The sequence below is a fragment of the Strigops habroptila genome, chromosome 12 (genome assembly GCF_004027225.2).
Source record: "Strigops habroptila isolate Jane chromosome 12, bStrHab1.2.pri, whole genome shotgun sequence".
NCBI lineage: Eukaryota > Metazoa > Chordata > Aves > Psittaciformes > Psittacidae > Strigops > Strigops habroptila.
The window spans coordinates 1,698,299-1,712,993 of record NC_044288.2 but is presented as its reverse complement, the minus strand read 5'-3'; the positions used below and the strand labels follow the sequence as shown (position 1 = coordinate 1,712,993).

At 54.2% G+C, this 14,695-nt stretch overlaps 1 protein-coding gene across 3 annotated transcripts in view; it reads right to left on the bottom strand.

Annotated features, from left to right (window-relative positions):
* Positions 1-14,695, bottom strand: part of MACF1 (microtubule actin crosslinking factor 1) — a 135,988-nt gene that overhangs the window by 24,681 nt on the left and 96,612 nt on the right. For all 3 annotated transcript variants that reach the window (XM_030504136.1, XM_030504137.1, XM_030504138.1), the window contains 10 exons: positions 7,931-8,092; positions 7,614-7,784; positions 6,434-6,600; positions 5,486-5,645; positions 4,563-4,889; positions 3,832-3,916; positions 2,406-2,647; positions 2,074-2,280; positions 1,354-1,473; positions 175-282 (listed from right to left, as the gene is read on the bottom strand). In XM_030504136.1, the coding sequence (XP_030359996.1) occupies positions 175-282; positions 1,354-1,473; positions 2,074-2,280; positions 2,406-2,647; positions 3,832-3,916; positions 4,563-4,889; positions 5,486-5,645; positions 6,434-6,600; positions 7,614-7,784; positions 7,931-8,092 (1,749 nt within the window). The remainder of the gene's footprint in view (positions 1-174; positions 283-1,353; positions 1,474-2,073; positions 2,281-2,405; positions 2,648-3,831; positions 3,917-4,562; positions 4,890-5,485; positions 5,646-6,433; positions 6,601-7,613; positions 7,785-7,930; positions 8,093-14,695) is intronic.

The following is a 14,695-nucleotide window of genomic DNA, read 5'->3' as shown; positions in this document are numbered from 1 at the left end:
AATCCCCAAACACTGCAATAAAAATATGCAATAAAGGAGAGTAATAAATGTAAAGAGATTTCTGCTAACACTGGTGGGAATTCCTAAAGATGGAGTCATTTCAAACTACTTCAGCCTGCGCGCGAGCTGAGCACTCGCCCCTCTCCATCCCCCCCGTCGCAGAGGGGGGCTCACCTGGAGAACAGCTTTTTGTTCGTCACCACACGTCCCAAAGATCTCACTGCGTTGGCTGAACAATTCATCCATAGAGTCTTTGTGCCGAATAATGTCGATGGAAAAAGCCTGCAGAAAGGAAATATCCAAAGAAAGGAAAGAAATCAGAGCTGAGCCCGATTTCTCCCCCCCAACCCATCCATGGGATGCGCTGCAGCAGAGCTCAGCACCGCAGAGACCACGCAGAACTCAGCACAAGTGTCCTGCACCACATGGAAAACCTGGCTGAAAATGCAGATTACAGCATGTTTTTCTCATGACTCATCTACATCAACTTCTGTCTTTTAAAGGCCTGAAAACAGCTCTTAAAATGAGGTATCAGCCCAGCTCCACACCAGAGGAAAAGCTCAACCCTCCATTCATCACTGAACATGTTAACCCCCAAAACAACACTCTCCAGAACTGCATCTACCAATAACTTTGCCATTCCCAAGATCCATGCGATAAGCAGCGGGAAGCCAAGCTGAGCTCAATTTAGCTTAATACTTGATGGTTCATTCCCCTCCCTTATAACAATGTCTTATGTTTCTTTCTTGTTTTCAAGCCCAATAAGCCCATGCTCTGCTCTGATCGCCAACGCTGGTTAAGGGAAGAAAAGGGCCGTTTATATTTAAAGTGCCGTTCTTTCAGGCATGAGCTCATCTCAAAGATATAACTCCCCCCTCCCCAGTGCCTCTTTGTTCCACGTCTGGCTGCTGGGAGGGAACTGAGGAGTCCCCCACTGCAAGGAACAATGAGCAAAAAGCAAATGTAAAAGCGCCCTCATTAATCAATAGATACTTTTCTCTAAACCCTTCCTGCTGCCAGTGCTTCCAAGATCCAGGGAATGCTGCTCCAGTAAATACATGGAAAGCCCTTGAAAGGGGGGGAGTCCAGGGAAGAGCACCCACCCAGCCCTAAACAGCCGTGACAGGACACAAAACTTTTTCCTTTAGGAGCCCCACATTTTGTTTCTCTAAATCCTCTTTTTCCCTTGTTTTTAACTTTTACTTACCAAGGACAAGCGTTGGAATCTCTCCTGGTGTTCTGGGCTCAGCACTACAAACCCCAGGGTAAAGTTGCTCCCCTGAACCTCAACCCATCACCCAAAGCCCATCCCATCACCCAAAGCCCATCCCTCCTCACTGAGTGCTTTCGTACCTTCTGCACCTGCAGCTGGGCTGTTGTCTGGTCCTGCTCCAGGCGGATGGGACCGAGAGCCATCAGCTTCCGCTTGGTCTCAGCCACCCAGGCCAGCTCCGCATCAGCCGCCTGCTCATACTGGACGACGGGAGAGGACAGGCAGCACAAGTTAGTGATGGGCAGCAGGGATGGAACAAGCTGGGGATGGTGGGAGACATGGGGAACCCAGAGGGATGTGGGGGAACAAACGTCTTGCCAGGGTGTGGGGAGGAGAAGGGGACATTGGGGCAGACACAAGTTTCTGAGAGCTCCACAGCCCCCAGTCTGTGTAGAACAAGCCTTTCTTGAGAGGACCACCTGCCTAGAGCAAATCCCTGTGCTACCACAACACAGGGGATGATGTTCTTCCAGGCCTGAAAGTCACCAGTCATTGGGTTTACACCTTCTCCATCACCCATGTGAGCTAAAGCCCACAGGCGGGATAATGCGGTGCTGCACTGGAGTTATCCAATCCAAAACACACATAATGGGATGGGTCAGAAACCAGCCTGGCTGCCACACACCACTGGTGGGGCCCGTTCATTTCTTGGCATTCCCAATGGGATTTGGCTCTCCTGTTGTGCTGAGCTTGCTATCCCTCTCACAACCACTGCGCTGCATGGGCTGGAGTGGTGCCGAGCCGCTCGCTCCCACTCTCCCAAGAAACCCCATCAGTCTCCAGTGGGGTTATTAAATTACCTGTTGAGACCTCTGAATAGCAGCATCGATTTCTTCCACTCTCTGCTTGATGGTGTCACTGACCAGCTTGTAGCGATCGTTGGTGTCTGACACGAGCTTGTCCAGCCCTTCTCGGGCTCGCCAGGGAACCAGCTCCAAGAGTGCTCGGCTAACCTCATTCACCGTGTCCAGGACGAGCCTGTGCTCCATCACCTCCTTCTTCAGCTCCTGTGGAAGGCACCCATGGACACGTGTCCTTCTCAGGTGACACCCCTCCCCATCCTCTCAACACAGCAAGCAAATCCCTGCTGTCTCCCACCCTCATGCCCCCGTTCCCCCGGTACTGCTCCCACCTTTTGCCTTTGCTGGAACTGGGGTATCTGCTCGCTGGCCGGGGACTGTCCCCCGCTGGAAGCCAGCTCATCCTCCACATTGCTCATCCAGCTGGTGAGCTCCTCGTGCGTGGACTGGAACTTGGTGGCCAGCTGCCGAGCCTGCTCCAGCGTGCGCAGTGCTTTGGAGCTGGCGGCGGTGATGTCCGAATAGCGGGTCTTGATCCCATCCAGCTTCTCCTGGATCAGCAACACCTCCTCCCCTGTGAGGCAGCACCAAGGCGCAAATGATGCTGGGCTGGGGAGGCCGCAGGAAGGTTTAAGCAGCAACCTGCCCTGTTCTCCCCTATTTTGATTAGAGGCTGGAGCAGCTCTGCTCTGGAGCCAGGCTGAGAGAGCTGGGCTTGTCCAGCCTGGAGAAGAGAAGGCTCCAGGGAGACCTTAGAGCAGCTCCAGTGCCTAAAGGGGCTCCAGGAAACCTGGAGAGGGGCTTTGGACAAGGGCCTGTAGGGACAGGACAAGGGGAATGGCTTTAACCTGCCAGCGGGGAGACTGAGATGATCTCTGAGGCAGAAGCTCTTCCCTGTGAGGGTGCTGAGGCGCTGGCACAGGGTGCCCAGAGAAGCTGTGGCTGCCCCATCCCTGGAAGCGTTTAGTGCAACTTCGCAGCCTATTTTTACAGCCAGGAAGCTGCTCTTAGAGCTGACACTTTCTACCAGCCAGCATAACATCCCTGGAATAGGATGGAATCATGCTGTGAAGCCTGGCTTTGCCACAAGCCCCAAAACCACCACAACTCAGTTCTCAACTACCATGTCACAGCTCCAAGAAAAAAGGTCCAGTTCACTCTTTACTGCTATTTCCAAGGGGACAAGAGACTGCGAGCCAAATTCTTTGTAATCACTCTTCCTGCTGCACGGCTCCCACAAGGACAGAGGCCTGTACATCTGCTCCAAGCAGACCACATCTGAAGGAAATGCATTGCCCCGACCTTTCTTCCCACTCAGAAACATAAACTTGCACCCACGTGGCAACAGCAACAACTGCTCAGCATGGGAAAGCGATATTAGGAAAGGGCCGGGTGTATTTTTAACCTCTTTCCATGTGATTTAGCAGCTGGATGCAATGGGAAAACCCTCCCTCGTGTTGCAGGGCTGCTCAGCGCAGAGCATCGCCACGCTGGTGGGAATCACCCGCTCACAGAGCTATGAGACTTGGTACCAAGTGAGTGTCCAAGTGCTGGAGCACTTGTGGCTCGGCATCCAGGTCTGGATGCAAACCAGCTACTTTGGGAGTATCCAAAAGGAAACTAGACATGACGAAGAACATCCTCCCTCAAAGAAAAGTATCACTGCAGAGCATGGGCTTCCCAGGGAAGATCATGTGGAGGACAGGGGCTTTCCAGACCCTCCACATCAGCCAGAGCATGCCCAGATCTTCGTGTTACCTGTGGTTTGCTTCAGAAGAGCTTGCCCGTTTCTAATGGCTTGGTCCACATTCTTCTTCCTGTTGACAATTTCCTCATTCAAAGCCTGGAGGGAAAGGCAGATTGGGATTACCCTCCTGCAGGCAGGTCCCTGTATCCTGCCAGCCAGAGATGCTAAGGAGAGCATGAAGTGCTCCTCCTGAGCATGGGAAGGGCGGACAATAGATCTGATACTTGTCCAGTCATCCTGCTATGGGCATTATTAGGACTTCTGGGACCAAAAGGCTCCAATCTCAGAGCAAACCCAACCCAACCCATTGGATCTGTGTTACCAAAGAACTCACCCTTGTATTAGACATAACCTCACTCTTGAAAGGATTTTGCATGGCCCCAGGAGCGGAAGCAGACACTTCCTCGGTGGCCAGCCTGCCTTGGAAAACCCATTGGGCTTTTCAAGTTCTCGTTCTTGGAAACAGCATTCAGCTTTCTAAAGGCATGGGGTGGCCAAGCTTGCTCAGACATTGTTCACAAAGCAGATGAATGACTTGAAGTTTTCCCCTCTGGGAAACCCATTTTTTGGGGCCACAACGATTGTTTTTAACACATGAAATCTCTTTACGCTTTTCCAAGCCTAGAAGCGGAACCAGCAGTGTAACGAGCTTTGCCAAATTAAAGTCAGACCAGAAAGAGAACTAAAACCAGAGAAATGCAACCAAATAAATGACATAAACATGGAAGAAAATGGAAAATACCAGCTGGTCGGCATGCTGCTTCTGCAGGACGTCCCGTTTGTAATCCTTTACGGATACCGAGCCGAGCTTGTCCTCGACCTCAGCCAGCCAGTTGAGCACTTCCACCTCCTCCTCCCCAAAGAGCCTGGCGTTCGATAGCGCCTGATCCAGCAGCGCTGCCTTCCGGCAGCACCGCTCCTGGACCTCGCCGTAGCGGCTCTGCAGAGACTCCAACCGCTCTGCCAGCAGCCTGCGCTCAGCGGCACAGCTCAGGGAGGAGAGGGACTGCCCGACACCGAGCGCCCGGGACACGTCGCCCGCATGGCTCTCTATCTCTTCCTCTAGAGCCTGAATGGCGGGAGGATAAAATGGACAACAGAAAGGAAAATGAGTGAACAAACCAAAACTAAAAATGGATAAAATAACCAAACGAACATAAAAGGGGAAACAGAAACAATGAATGTGACTGAAGGGATGAAGGACACACAAAACCCACCCGTGAATGGGCAAACTGCATCAAAATAAAGGAAAGGTTTAACAGGAAGTTGATAGCACAACTCTGGGGTGCGGGGATCAAGACTGATATTCAAGGAGCATCTGGACAAAGCTCTTGGTCAGATGGTTTAGTTTTAGGTAGTCCTGCAAGGAGCAGGGAGTTGGACTCGATGATCCCTTCCAACTTGAGATATTCTATGACTCTATGAAACACAACAGCAGGAATGGTTTTTCTGTCCAGAGCCAGACACACTTGCTGCAAGGTGCAAAGACATCAGTTGGATATTTACCCTCTCTGAGTTAGGGTTTGGAGCCTTCTTTGTATATAAAGCAGCCTGGGTACCTCCTCCAATACTTTTTCATGCCAAAAACCCCCTCGCCGGGGCAGAAACAACCACCTGAGCAGGACCTGATACCAATCACTTCCATCAGCAGCTCCTTGGTCCTACCTTGTGCCGACTGATCTGCTGCTGGATTTTGGCAGTCTGGGTGCCGATGGGCTCCGAGTTGGCCAGTTTCTTCTCCGTCACTGACAGCCAGTCCGACACGGGCTCCGTGGTCTCATGGAACTGCTTTGCCAGGACCAAGATGTCCTCCAGCTGCTTCTGCCTGCAGTGAGGAATAAAACACTAAGGAGCAGATCCCTGTTGGAGCCAGTCATGGGAAGCAGTTTCAAGTATTAGCAAGAGGGAACCAAAGCAGCCCTGTTTGGAGCAAGGTGAGACACTGTCATTCAAGCTGCAAAGGCAAATACAAAAGTCAGCATGGGGAAACTGCAAAAAATGCTTTTTCCTGCAGCTGAGCCTTTGGGTCCAGTTTATCCTCCTGGGAAGGTGGCAGAAAGGCTCCCTCACTGTGCTGCTTTACACCCATTCCCATTCCTATCACTATCTTGGAGATCCTCTGACATGCTCAGCTTGTGGCCTGGCTCTTGGTGTTTGGGAGCTGCTGAGCTTCTGTTCAAAGACATCCCAGCACTGGTACAAGTCTTATCTGGACAGTCCCATCTTGGCAGGGATTTAAAACACTGGGAGGGTCAAATGGGGCCTTCAGAAGTGATTTCATAACGTCAAAAATTAGCTTATGTAGCAACAAGCAACTCATAAATGAGATTCAGGCAGCAGGAAGGTGTCAACAGGATGTTGCTGCTCAAGCTAAACGTTAAAGCTTAAAGGAATAAAAATAACATCCATCCCCTGCAGGGAATTTATTTAATCCAAACTCTTCCCTGCCATTGTCAGCCACCGCTATCAGCTTCAGCTCCCAAACAGGCTTCGGTTTCCCATGTTTTCCAGCTGTTTCCAGGATGTGTCTGCACACAAACCTCTGCCAGCTTCCCACGTGTGGGAGCCCCGCGCTCCAGGGCTGCGGAGCGCACAGGGTGAGCTGCCCCTCACCTGCCGGCCGCGCTGCCCAGCAGCCCTGCCCAGCGCCGCTCCAGGCTCTCCAGCTGCCCCACGATCTTCTCCCGGTCCGCGGGCTCTGCCGACTGCGCGATCCTGCCGCCTTCCGCCTGGATCATCTCCACGGTGGCTTTGCGATCATCCAGGAGGCGCTGGAGCAGCTTCACAGCATCAGCAGAGAGACCAAAGGAGGAGAAGAGTTACCAGATTGGATCAGCAGAACCTCTTATAGCTCTCAGAGAGGTGGAATCTCTCATTGTGGCTGAAAACCACTTGTAAGGATGGGGCTGAGACCGAAGCCAGCCCCGTGGGATAGCCTCTGCCATCAAAACCAGTTTAAAACTAATAATAACAACATAATAATATGCTTTAATTTGGTCAGCCCTGAAGTGGTCAGGCAGTTGGACTAGATATCATTGTAGGCCCCTTTCAGGCGAAACATTCTATCCTGTGCCATTCTATCCCATTCCATTCTATCCCATTCCGTTCTATCCCATTCCGTTCCATTCTATTCCAATTTCTATTCTAAAAGAGATTCAAAGCACTTCTGTGCCAAAGAAGTTTTCAGAGGCTTCTCTGCCACCCCCCAACTTATCAAGATCGTGTTTTAACTTCCACTTCACATAAATATCCTCTTCAGAGCCTCAAGACGTCGGGCCAAGCCTTGGTAAGAATTCATTTCTGAGATGTTTTACCATGACCACACTTGAACATTCCCCCGCTGGCTCACGAGGGCAGGCGCCGACCCAGGCTGTTATCTCTGCAAACACCAGCATGCCTCAGGCCGGGACTTACAGTTTGTCCCAGTACCCAAACCAGTGCCTACAACATCAGCTTGCTCCTGACGCAGCAGAATTGCCACCACAAACAGAACTCAGGCCTGGAAAAACACGGCCGACCAGCAAAACCAGCAGCAAACTTCAAGAGGCAGCAGGATGGTAAAGTAATGCTGGTGACTGGGACGATGGAGATAGCAAGTGTGGTCAAACGAGCTGCCTGCTTATTACGTTAGGATGTGGGGATCCAGAAGATTCACCATGAAAGAGGCAGGCTTGTGGACATCCCAGATACGCTTTTCTGTTACAGCTGGACCCCAAAATACTGGGGTCCGGCTGTAACAAAATGTCTGGCTGTCCAGAGCTCCCTGTCCCATTGTTGCCCTGTGCTTCCTCACCTTCTGCTCCTGGATCTGGGCTTTCACCACCTTGTACTCGGCAGAGGGAGGTTTCTGGTTGGAGATGAGCTCCTCGGTGTCTGCCAGCCAGCTCAGCAACGGCTCCAGGGCATCCTGGAACTTCCCGCAGTGCAACAGGGCCTCTTGAAGCTGAGCAACTCGTTGGGCAACCTGCAACCCAAATACAACCCCACCACACCGTCAGGCTGGTGATGCATCGATGCCGGAGCCTCAGCTCCTTGCCAATGATCCCCTTCTTCCACCAGACCCCAACAAGGCCCAGAGAAACTGGTTACAGCCCCTCCCCATGCTCTCACCTTCTTGTTGAGGGTATTCCAGCGGGTGTTGATTTCTTCCATGTCATGCTCCAGCCCTTGGACATCACAGTTTTTCCCGGCACTTTGGATGAGTCCTTGACCAACTCCATTGACTTGCTGTAGTTTTAGCTGGAGAGGATCCACTTGCTCCTTCTGGAACAGCTGGGGATGGGAAAGGTGGGAGAGAAAAGGTATTTATAACCCACGAGCTGCTCTTACAGCCCCTCCATCATTCAGGTACAAAAAGCTTTCTTCTCTAGAGAAGATGCAGAAGCTCTTCGCACTGATTTTATTAGAGTTGTACAAGTTTGAACTCTTCCCTCGCCTTGACCCAGTAACACAGATGTCACTGGTATGGAGCACAGCTTGGGATCTATAGGCATCCACCTCTGCTTTTAAATGGGTAAATCCCCTTTTTCCAAGCACCAGAGCGAGGTGGAGAGAGCAAATGGGGGAAGAAATGAGAGCATCAGCTCTGGCCAGCCATCAGATTGGGAAACGATGCTCCTGGGGGAAAACCTAAAGCAATTTTCACAGGGATGCTGCTGAGAACAGAGACCTGACATCATAGGAGTTTGTTAACCACGAAATTACAGACACCATGAAGTTGGCTGTGTTTCGAAAGACAAAGGCAATGGGCAGTGAATGTGCCGGTCATTTACCGCACCACGCGTTTGGCACGGTCCTGCCTGGGAATCCTGTGGGGAAAAGCTTTTTAGAACAAAAAAGATGTGATAGGGAAGGGGGAGGAGAGCGGATGAAGCTCCCCATTGTAAAGAGGCAGCAGGGCAAATCCTGTTCCCTGGAAGGAGATAAGTGCTTTTATCAGAGTATCAGAGCTGGGGATCTGCTCTAACCATGCTGACGGCCGCCCTGCACAGTCCCTGCAGTCACACAGCCTGGTCCCAAGGGACAAACCTGGGAAAATCAAAGGAAAAGCAGTCCTCCATCGCTTCCTGTGGTCCTTTGGACCACGAGCCCACCCGGAGCACAGGTCACCCTGCACCCAGCGCTGGGCAGGAGCGGAGCCCTCAGCCCTTGGCACACCACCTTCTCTTTGAGAAGCGAAGGGATCGCAGGCAGCTGCCTGCTTCCTCACATGCCAGAGACTGAATGGACACCAATGGCACCAAAAAACTCCCACTCAGATGCAGGGTCTCTCCTAACAGAGCAGCGGCTCACAGATGGCACAGCTCTACAGCAATCACTTTGCCTCTAAACACACACACAAAGTTCCCAGCCCAAGCAAGAGGGGCTGCCTTGACTTTCTTTGCCCCATTTTCAATGAAAAAGTGATTTCTTCCCATCCAGGAGCTGTTTGCTCCAGGAAAATTATGCCACGGTTCTAAGAAATAAATGGTGACGTGAAATCACCGATCCCCTGGCTGCTGCTTCCGTGGCTGTTTATATCTGGAGCTGGCTGCTAGAGGAGCCAAAGCCACAAAAGGACCAGGCTGATAAGTCTGGCATGCAAAAAAACAAACTCCAGGGCTTCGGAGCAGGGCAGGAGCCCTTATAAAACCCGGCCACAGGCACCTGCACCATGAATCGCTGCGCAAGGACCCCTACAAAGACAATCACAGCCACGGCCTGAGGAGTGAGGACGGCCAACACATTGTATTTCACTGCTCATAAAAGATTCCAGTGATTTAGTTCATTAACCTCACAGTGACTCAGCTTTGAAGCTCATATTTAATATCTACTATTTGCTGGGCAGGAGAAGGTGCAGAGTGAGGCGCCCTGCCTGGGTGAAACGGCTGGACAGACGTCTTGGCAAGCAGAAAGACATCTACTCCACTCTCAGCAATGCTTCCCAAAGCAGCTTCCTAAAGCAGCTTCCCAAAGCATCCCTTTGCTTTCTGCTTCCTCCATCTCCTGCGCTCCTTAACCCCACCGCTGCCAAATACAGGGCCTGGCCTCGAGGTGGGAAGAACCAGCGCAGACCTGGAGCTGCCAATGGCTTCAACAGCATTTGAGCAAAGGAGACATTTATGGGGTTAACAATCAGATGCTGCACTTGAAATAAGGGTCACACCAACAAGGACACGCTGGCACCAAAGAGGGAATTTCGGACAACGGCAAGAACCCAAACCTCTGCTTCCTTGCCAAGGTCCACGCTGGGTGCCCCAGCCCATGCTCACATGGACCCCCCATGTGAGAACATCTCTCCAAGCCTCTCCACGTGTGTTTCTCAAATGGGTGACACAGCCAGAAGGATGAGGAAATGCCACCGAATCGGGATTTTCGGCGCTGACTAACTTCTGATGTCTCCTTAGTGATATTTCTCCTAATCCAGATGGCAGGAAACCAGCACTCAGCTGTGGGAACTCCACCACTGAGGTCTCTCCAGGCAAAAACATGGTACAGCAAAGCAAATCCCCAAACACCAGAGAGAATCTGAGCCCCTCCAGAGCCTCAGCACCTTAGTGCTCACTTAAAAAGCTACAGCACGCAGTGACCGCACAGGACAGGAATTATTTGCACTTAATTTGTTTTACAGGATTCTCTCTTCCACTATATTTTCTGCTTCAGAGACGGGAACCACCCTGCCAGGATCTGGCAAAAAGGTTTTTCTGAAGTCTGTGATTCACATCTGGGTGACCATAATGTACTCGGAGAAGCCAAAAAAGTTTAAGACAATAGTTTAGGTCATCGAGCAGCAAAAGCCCTACTTATAAAAACACACAACTCCCCCCTCCCCCCCAAAATGCTTTGCCTCCCAAATCCAAGCTGAACTCCGGAGGGAGGAGGCTGTTTGGGAGGCAGATCCTGGCCTTGTGTTCCCGAGTTCCCACCTCCCACCCACCCCTCAAGCGCAAAATAAACCCCGTCTGCGAGCGCCTGGGCAGCAAATACCTCGTTATCTGGAACGAATCCATCTGGTGGAGCTGGAGGCCCCTCTGCGAGGAGAGCGGTGGCCAGGGGGGGTCCCTCCGTGTCTGCAGGCTCCGACCCCTCACTGGGTGCCAGGGAAGGGCTGGGGGGATGGAGGGTGTCCCCCAGAAGGGTTTGTGCCACGCAGGGTGCACCCAGCAGCACGTGTGGCTCTGGGGTGGTGGGTCCTTCCAGTGGGGGCAGGAAGGCGAAGGAGGGACCCTCCATGGCACCATCCCAAGCTGCCACATCCAAAGCGGATGCTCCCACCATGGGGTCATCCTCCAAAGCCAGCACTTCGGTGGATAGCTGCTCCGGGATGGGCGGCACAACCATGTTGGCAAAGTCATCTGTATCCCCCAAGGCCACTGCTGGCCCCACCACTGACAGCAGCACAGGGCCACCACCAAGATCCCCGACATCAGAGACAAGTGGGTCACCCGCTTGTGGTGGCACAGAGGCAACAGGCACATCAGCAAATGGTGGTGGAGCATCCAGAAGCTCTTCCACCGCAAAGGACATGGCAGTGGTGGTGGCATCTGGAAGTAGATGCTCAATACATGGTTCCTCAGCATCCATGGTTGAATCCCTAGTCGCTGGTGGGGTCTCCTGAGCATGGGGCTCTGGGACAGCCACATCCCCTGGAGCAGAGAGCCCTCCAACATCCCTTAGGATGGCATCAGGAGCGGGCTGCCCCACAATGGGCAATGTGCTGGGAAGCTCCTCCAGGGCTGCTGGGCTGGCAGCACATGGGACCCCATCACCCAGCACCATGGCACAGCACCGTGCTGCTGGCCGCCCCTCCCAGCCGCCGGCAAACAGCAAGTCCAGGTCTCCCGGCTGCAGGGCAGCGGCTGGTGCCTCCCTGTGCATGACAGCCACCTCCATGGGGGACCCCCCAGCATGGGCAGCCCCTTCCAGAGCCAGACTCTGGCCCAGAGGATCCATTTCCCATAGAAGGTCTTCAACATGCACTGGGGATGATGTTGGAGCCTCGGAGCCCGGCTCTGATGCAGAGCCGGTGTGGAAAGGTTGCGGAGAACCACAGTGAGCATCCCTACTTTCTGCCACATGAGCCTGGCCCTCAGCTCCCTCACTCTCTGATCCCAAGTCTGTGGCTTCACCCTGAGAAACCAGTTCTGGGACATCCCAGTTCGCAAACTCAGTCCTTCCTGGCAGAAGGTGATGGGTCCCAAAAGGATCCATCCACTCAACACTGTCCTTGTGGTGCTGTGGGAGACAGCCCAGCTCCTCCACCACCGTGTGGGGAGCTGGGGGCTGGCAGGGAGACACTCGGCCAGGACAGGTCTCCTCGGGAAGCTCTGATACTTCCCCATCAGGGACCAGCAAGTCTTGGTTTTCCTCACCCCATCCCACCTGAGCACTGGGGTAACCAGCTTCCTCCAAGCCAGAAGCTGGACGTGTGCCCATCTCAGGAGATGGCATCTCACCACCCGCCACCACCACACAACTGCCTGCGAGCTCCAGGTCCACCAGCGGGTCAGGTTCCTCCTCCACTGGTGCTGGGGAGCACTGCAGGATGGAGCCCAGCCCTGCCATGGCCACAGGGCTGGGGGAGGCCCCTCCGTCCGAGTCCGTCGGGGTGACGGCCGAGGTGTCCCTTTCCGAGAAGGGCTCCGTGGCCGGCTCCAGCGCGCTCAGCATCTGCGAGCTGCAGGTGACATCGAAGTCCTCCAGATCTGACACAACGGCAGAGTCTGAAGCGCTGATGTCCAAAGGGGCCCTATACTGACACGCTTCAACCCCCACCCTGGCCAGTTTGGCTGAATCTGGGTCCTGCCCCTCTGAATCCACTGGGGAGACCTGAACCTCCAGGCAGCCGGGGACAGCCCCATCGCCCTCATCCTCATTCAGGCACTGCTCCTCCAGCTCCAGGAACATCTGCACTGAGTCCGTGTCAGACAACTCGGGGCCCGCGGGGCTGGCCGAGCGCTCCGAACCCGGAGCCAAGTCCTCAGCCTGGCACTGCACTGCCGCATCCTCGGTACGGCACGTGCTGCCAGCGGGGGGGCTGCCGGCACCCCCCCGGGACGCGCATGACCGGGAGGTCCCCAGGCTGGGGGGGTCCGTCAGAGCAGCGAATTGTTCCCTTTCCTCAGTAATATCTGCCAAGCAACAGCTCTTCTTCTCCTCTGCCACCAGAACAGCCTTTCCTCTCTCTGACAGCGTCGCCTCCTCCCACTCCTCCATCATCACCCAGCGCTCGTCCTCCTCAAATCTCAGCTCAGACTCCGTTTTCTCCCTGAGATTGGAGGCGATGAGAATATCCAGTCCTGCATCCAGCAGCTCTTCGCTAAGGCACGGAGAGAGGTTGACGTTCTCCACCGTACAGTCCGACTCGGAGGCCTCCAGGGTCTCCTGGTGCCCATCGCTGAGGCTTCCCTTGATGAAGTTCTTCCTGGCTCGTGGCCAGGTGGCACTGGGGAGCCGGTGTACCCTCGCCGGGTTCCCGATGCGACCGCGGCCCTCACCGGGGTTCAGCAGGGCCTGGCGCTCATCCCGGCCACCGCCATAGCCATCCGCACCAAACTGCTTCGCCGTGAGAGCCTCTGCTGTGCCGGATGACTTGGAGACGTGCTCCAAGGTGAGAGACTCGGACATGGGCTCACCATGGTCAGGCTGGCCCGGGTGCTCGGTGAGTATGGTGCTCGACTCCCGCTTATCCCGCAGGGAAGGGTTGGAAGCACCCGCTTCCGACACCTCGCTCAGCGAAGCCCCCATCCTTTCTGCAAATTCGGTGAAGTTTGGTGGCATGAAGGACTTCCACGACCGCCGGTTGACGTTCTCCTTCTTCTCAGGGTTCGGTCGTCTCCTTGGTGGAGCCGGCGCTGGCTTGGAGACATCACTGCTGAGCTTCAGTGCGTCAAAGATGACTCGTTCGTCCAACTTCTTTGCCTCTGGAGCCCTGGACTCAAAGACGTTGGCAGCTCCCAGAGTGCCATTGCTGGAGATGGTGCTGCCGTCCCCCTTGCCAAGGGTGCTCTTGGAAAGCTGGTTGAGCTTCGATCCCTGATCGATTTGCTCGTTAATTCGCATCGTGTCGTATATGGACCTCTGGGGCACGTAGCAATCCTCTATATAACCATCCTCCTCCTCGCCCTTCCCCAGGCAAGTGCGGTTCTGCCGTAAACAGTCTGGCCGGCTCAGTGGTTTGCCCATGCTCCCGTCCTTAGGGATGACGGAACCGCCCCGGCACCGCAGGAAGCATCACAGAGCCAGCAGGTCCCAAACCCACCGTGGCAAACTCGGATCCCAAAGCAGCGGCGCTACGGGGACAGGAGGGTGCACCGGCAGCACCGCGCCGGCTCAGCAGCTCCACCAGCGTTCCCAAGGAGTGAAACACCCCATGTCATCGCCCCGACCGCGTGTAAAACCCCCCATCCATGGGGAAAAACCACCCGACAGCTTCGATAAAATATTCCCAATCGCCGTTTGCGACAGAGTTTGAAGCTCTTCAGTTATCCCGAATGTCCGTCTCTAACAACAAAGGCACTGCTTGTCCCGGCGGCTTGGGAATCGCGTCCCGAGCGGCTCCCCGCTGTCCCGGGAAAGTCCAGCCGGTCTGAATTAGCCTCTCCCCCCGACTCCCGTGTTTTCATTTGAACTGAGCTTGTCAGCGGATATTCGTACAAGTTTAAACACAGGAAGTTCTTCGTTCAGGGCAAACTTGGAGGTTTCCTGTCTCCAAACCATGATGGCATCGGGGTTTCCGTCACCCCGCAGTCACCGAGAGACGCTGAACCCCCCCAATCCAGCCGGCTGAGTCCTGCAGCGGAGGAGGAGGACGAGGAGGAGGAGGAGGAAGGCTGCCGCGTCCTCGCTGCTTTTTTTCTTCTTCTTCTTTCTCTTTCTCCCCAGGCAAAAAAAAAA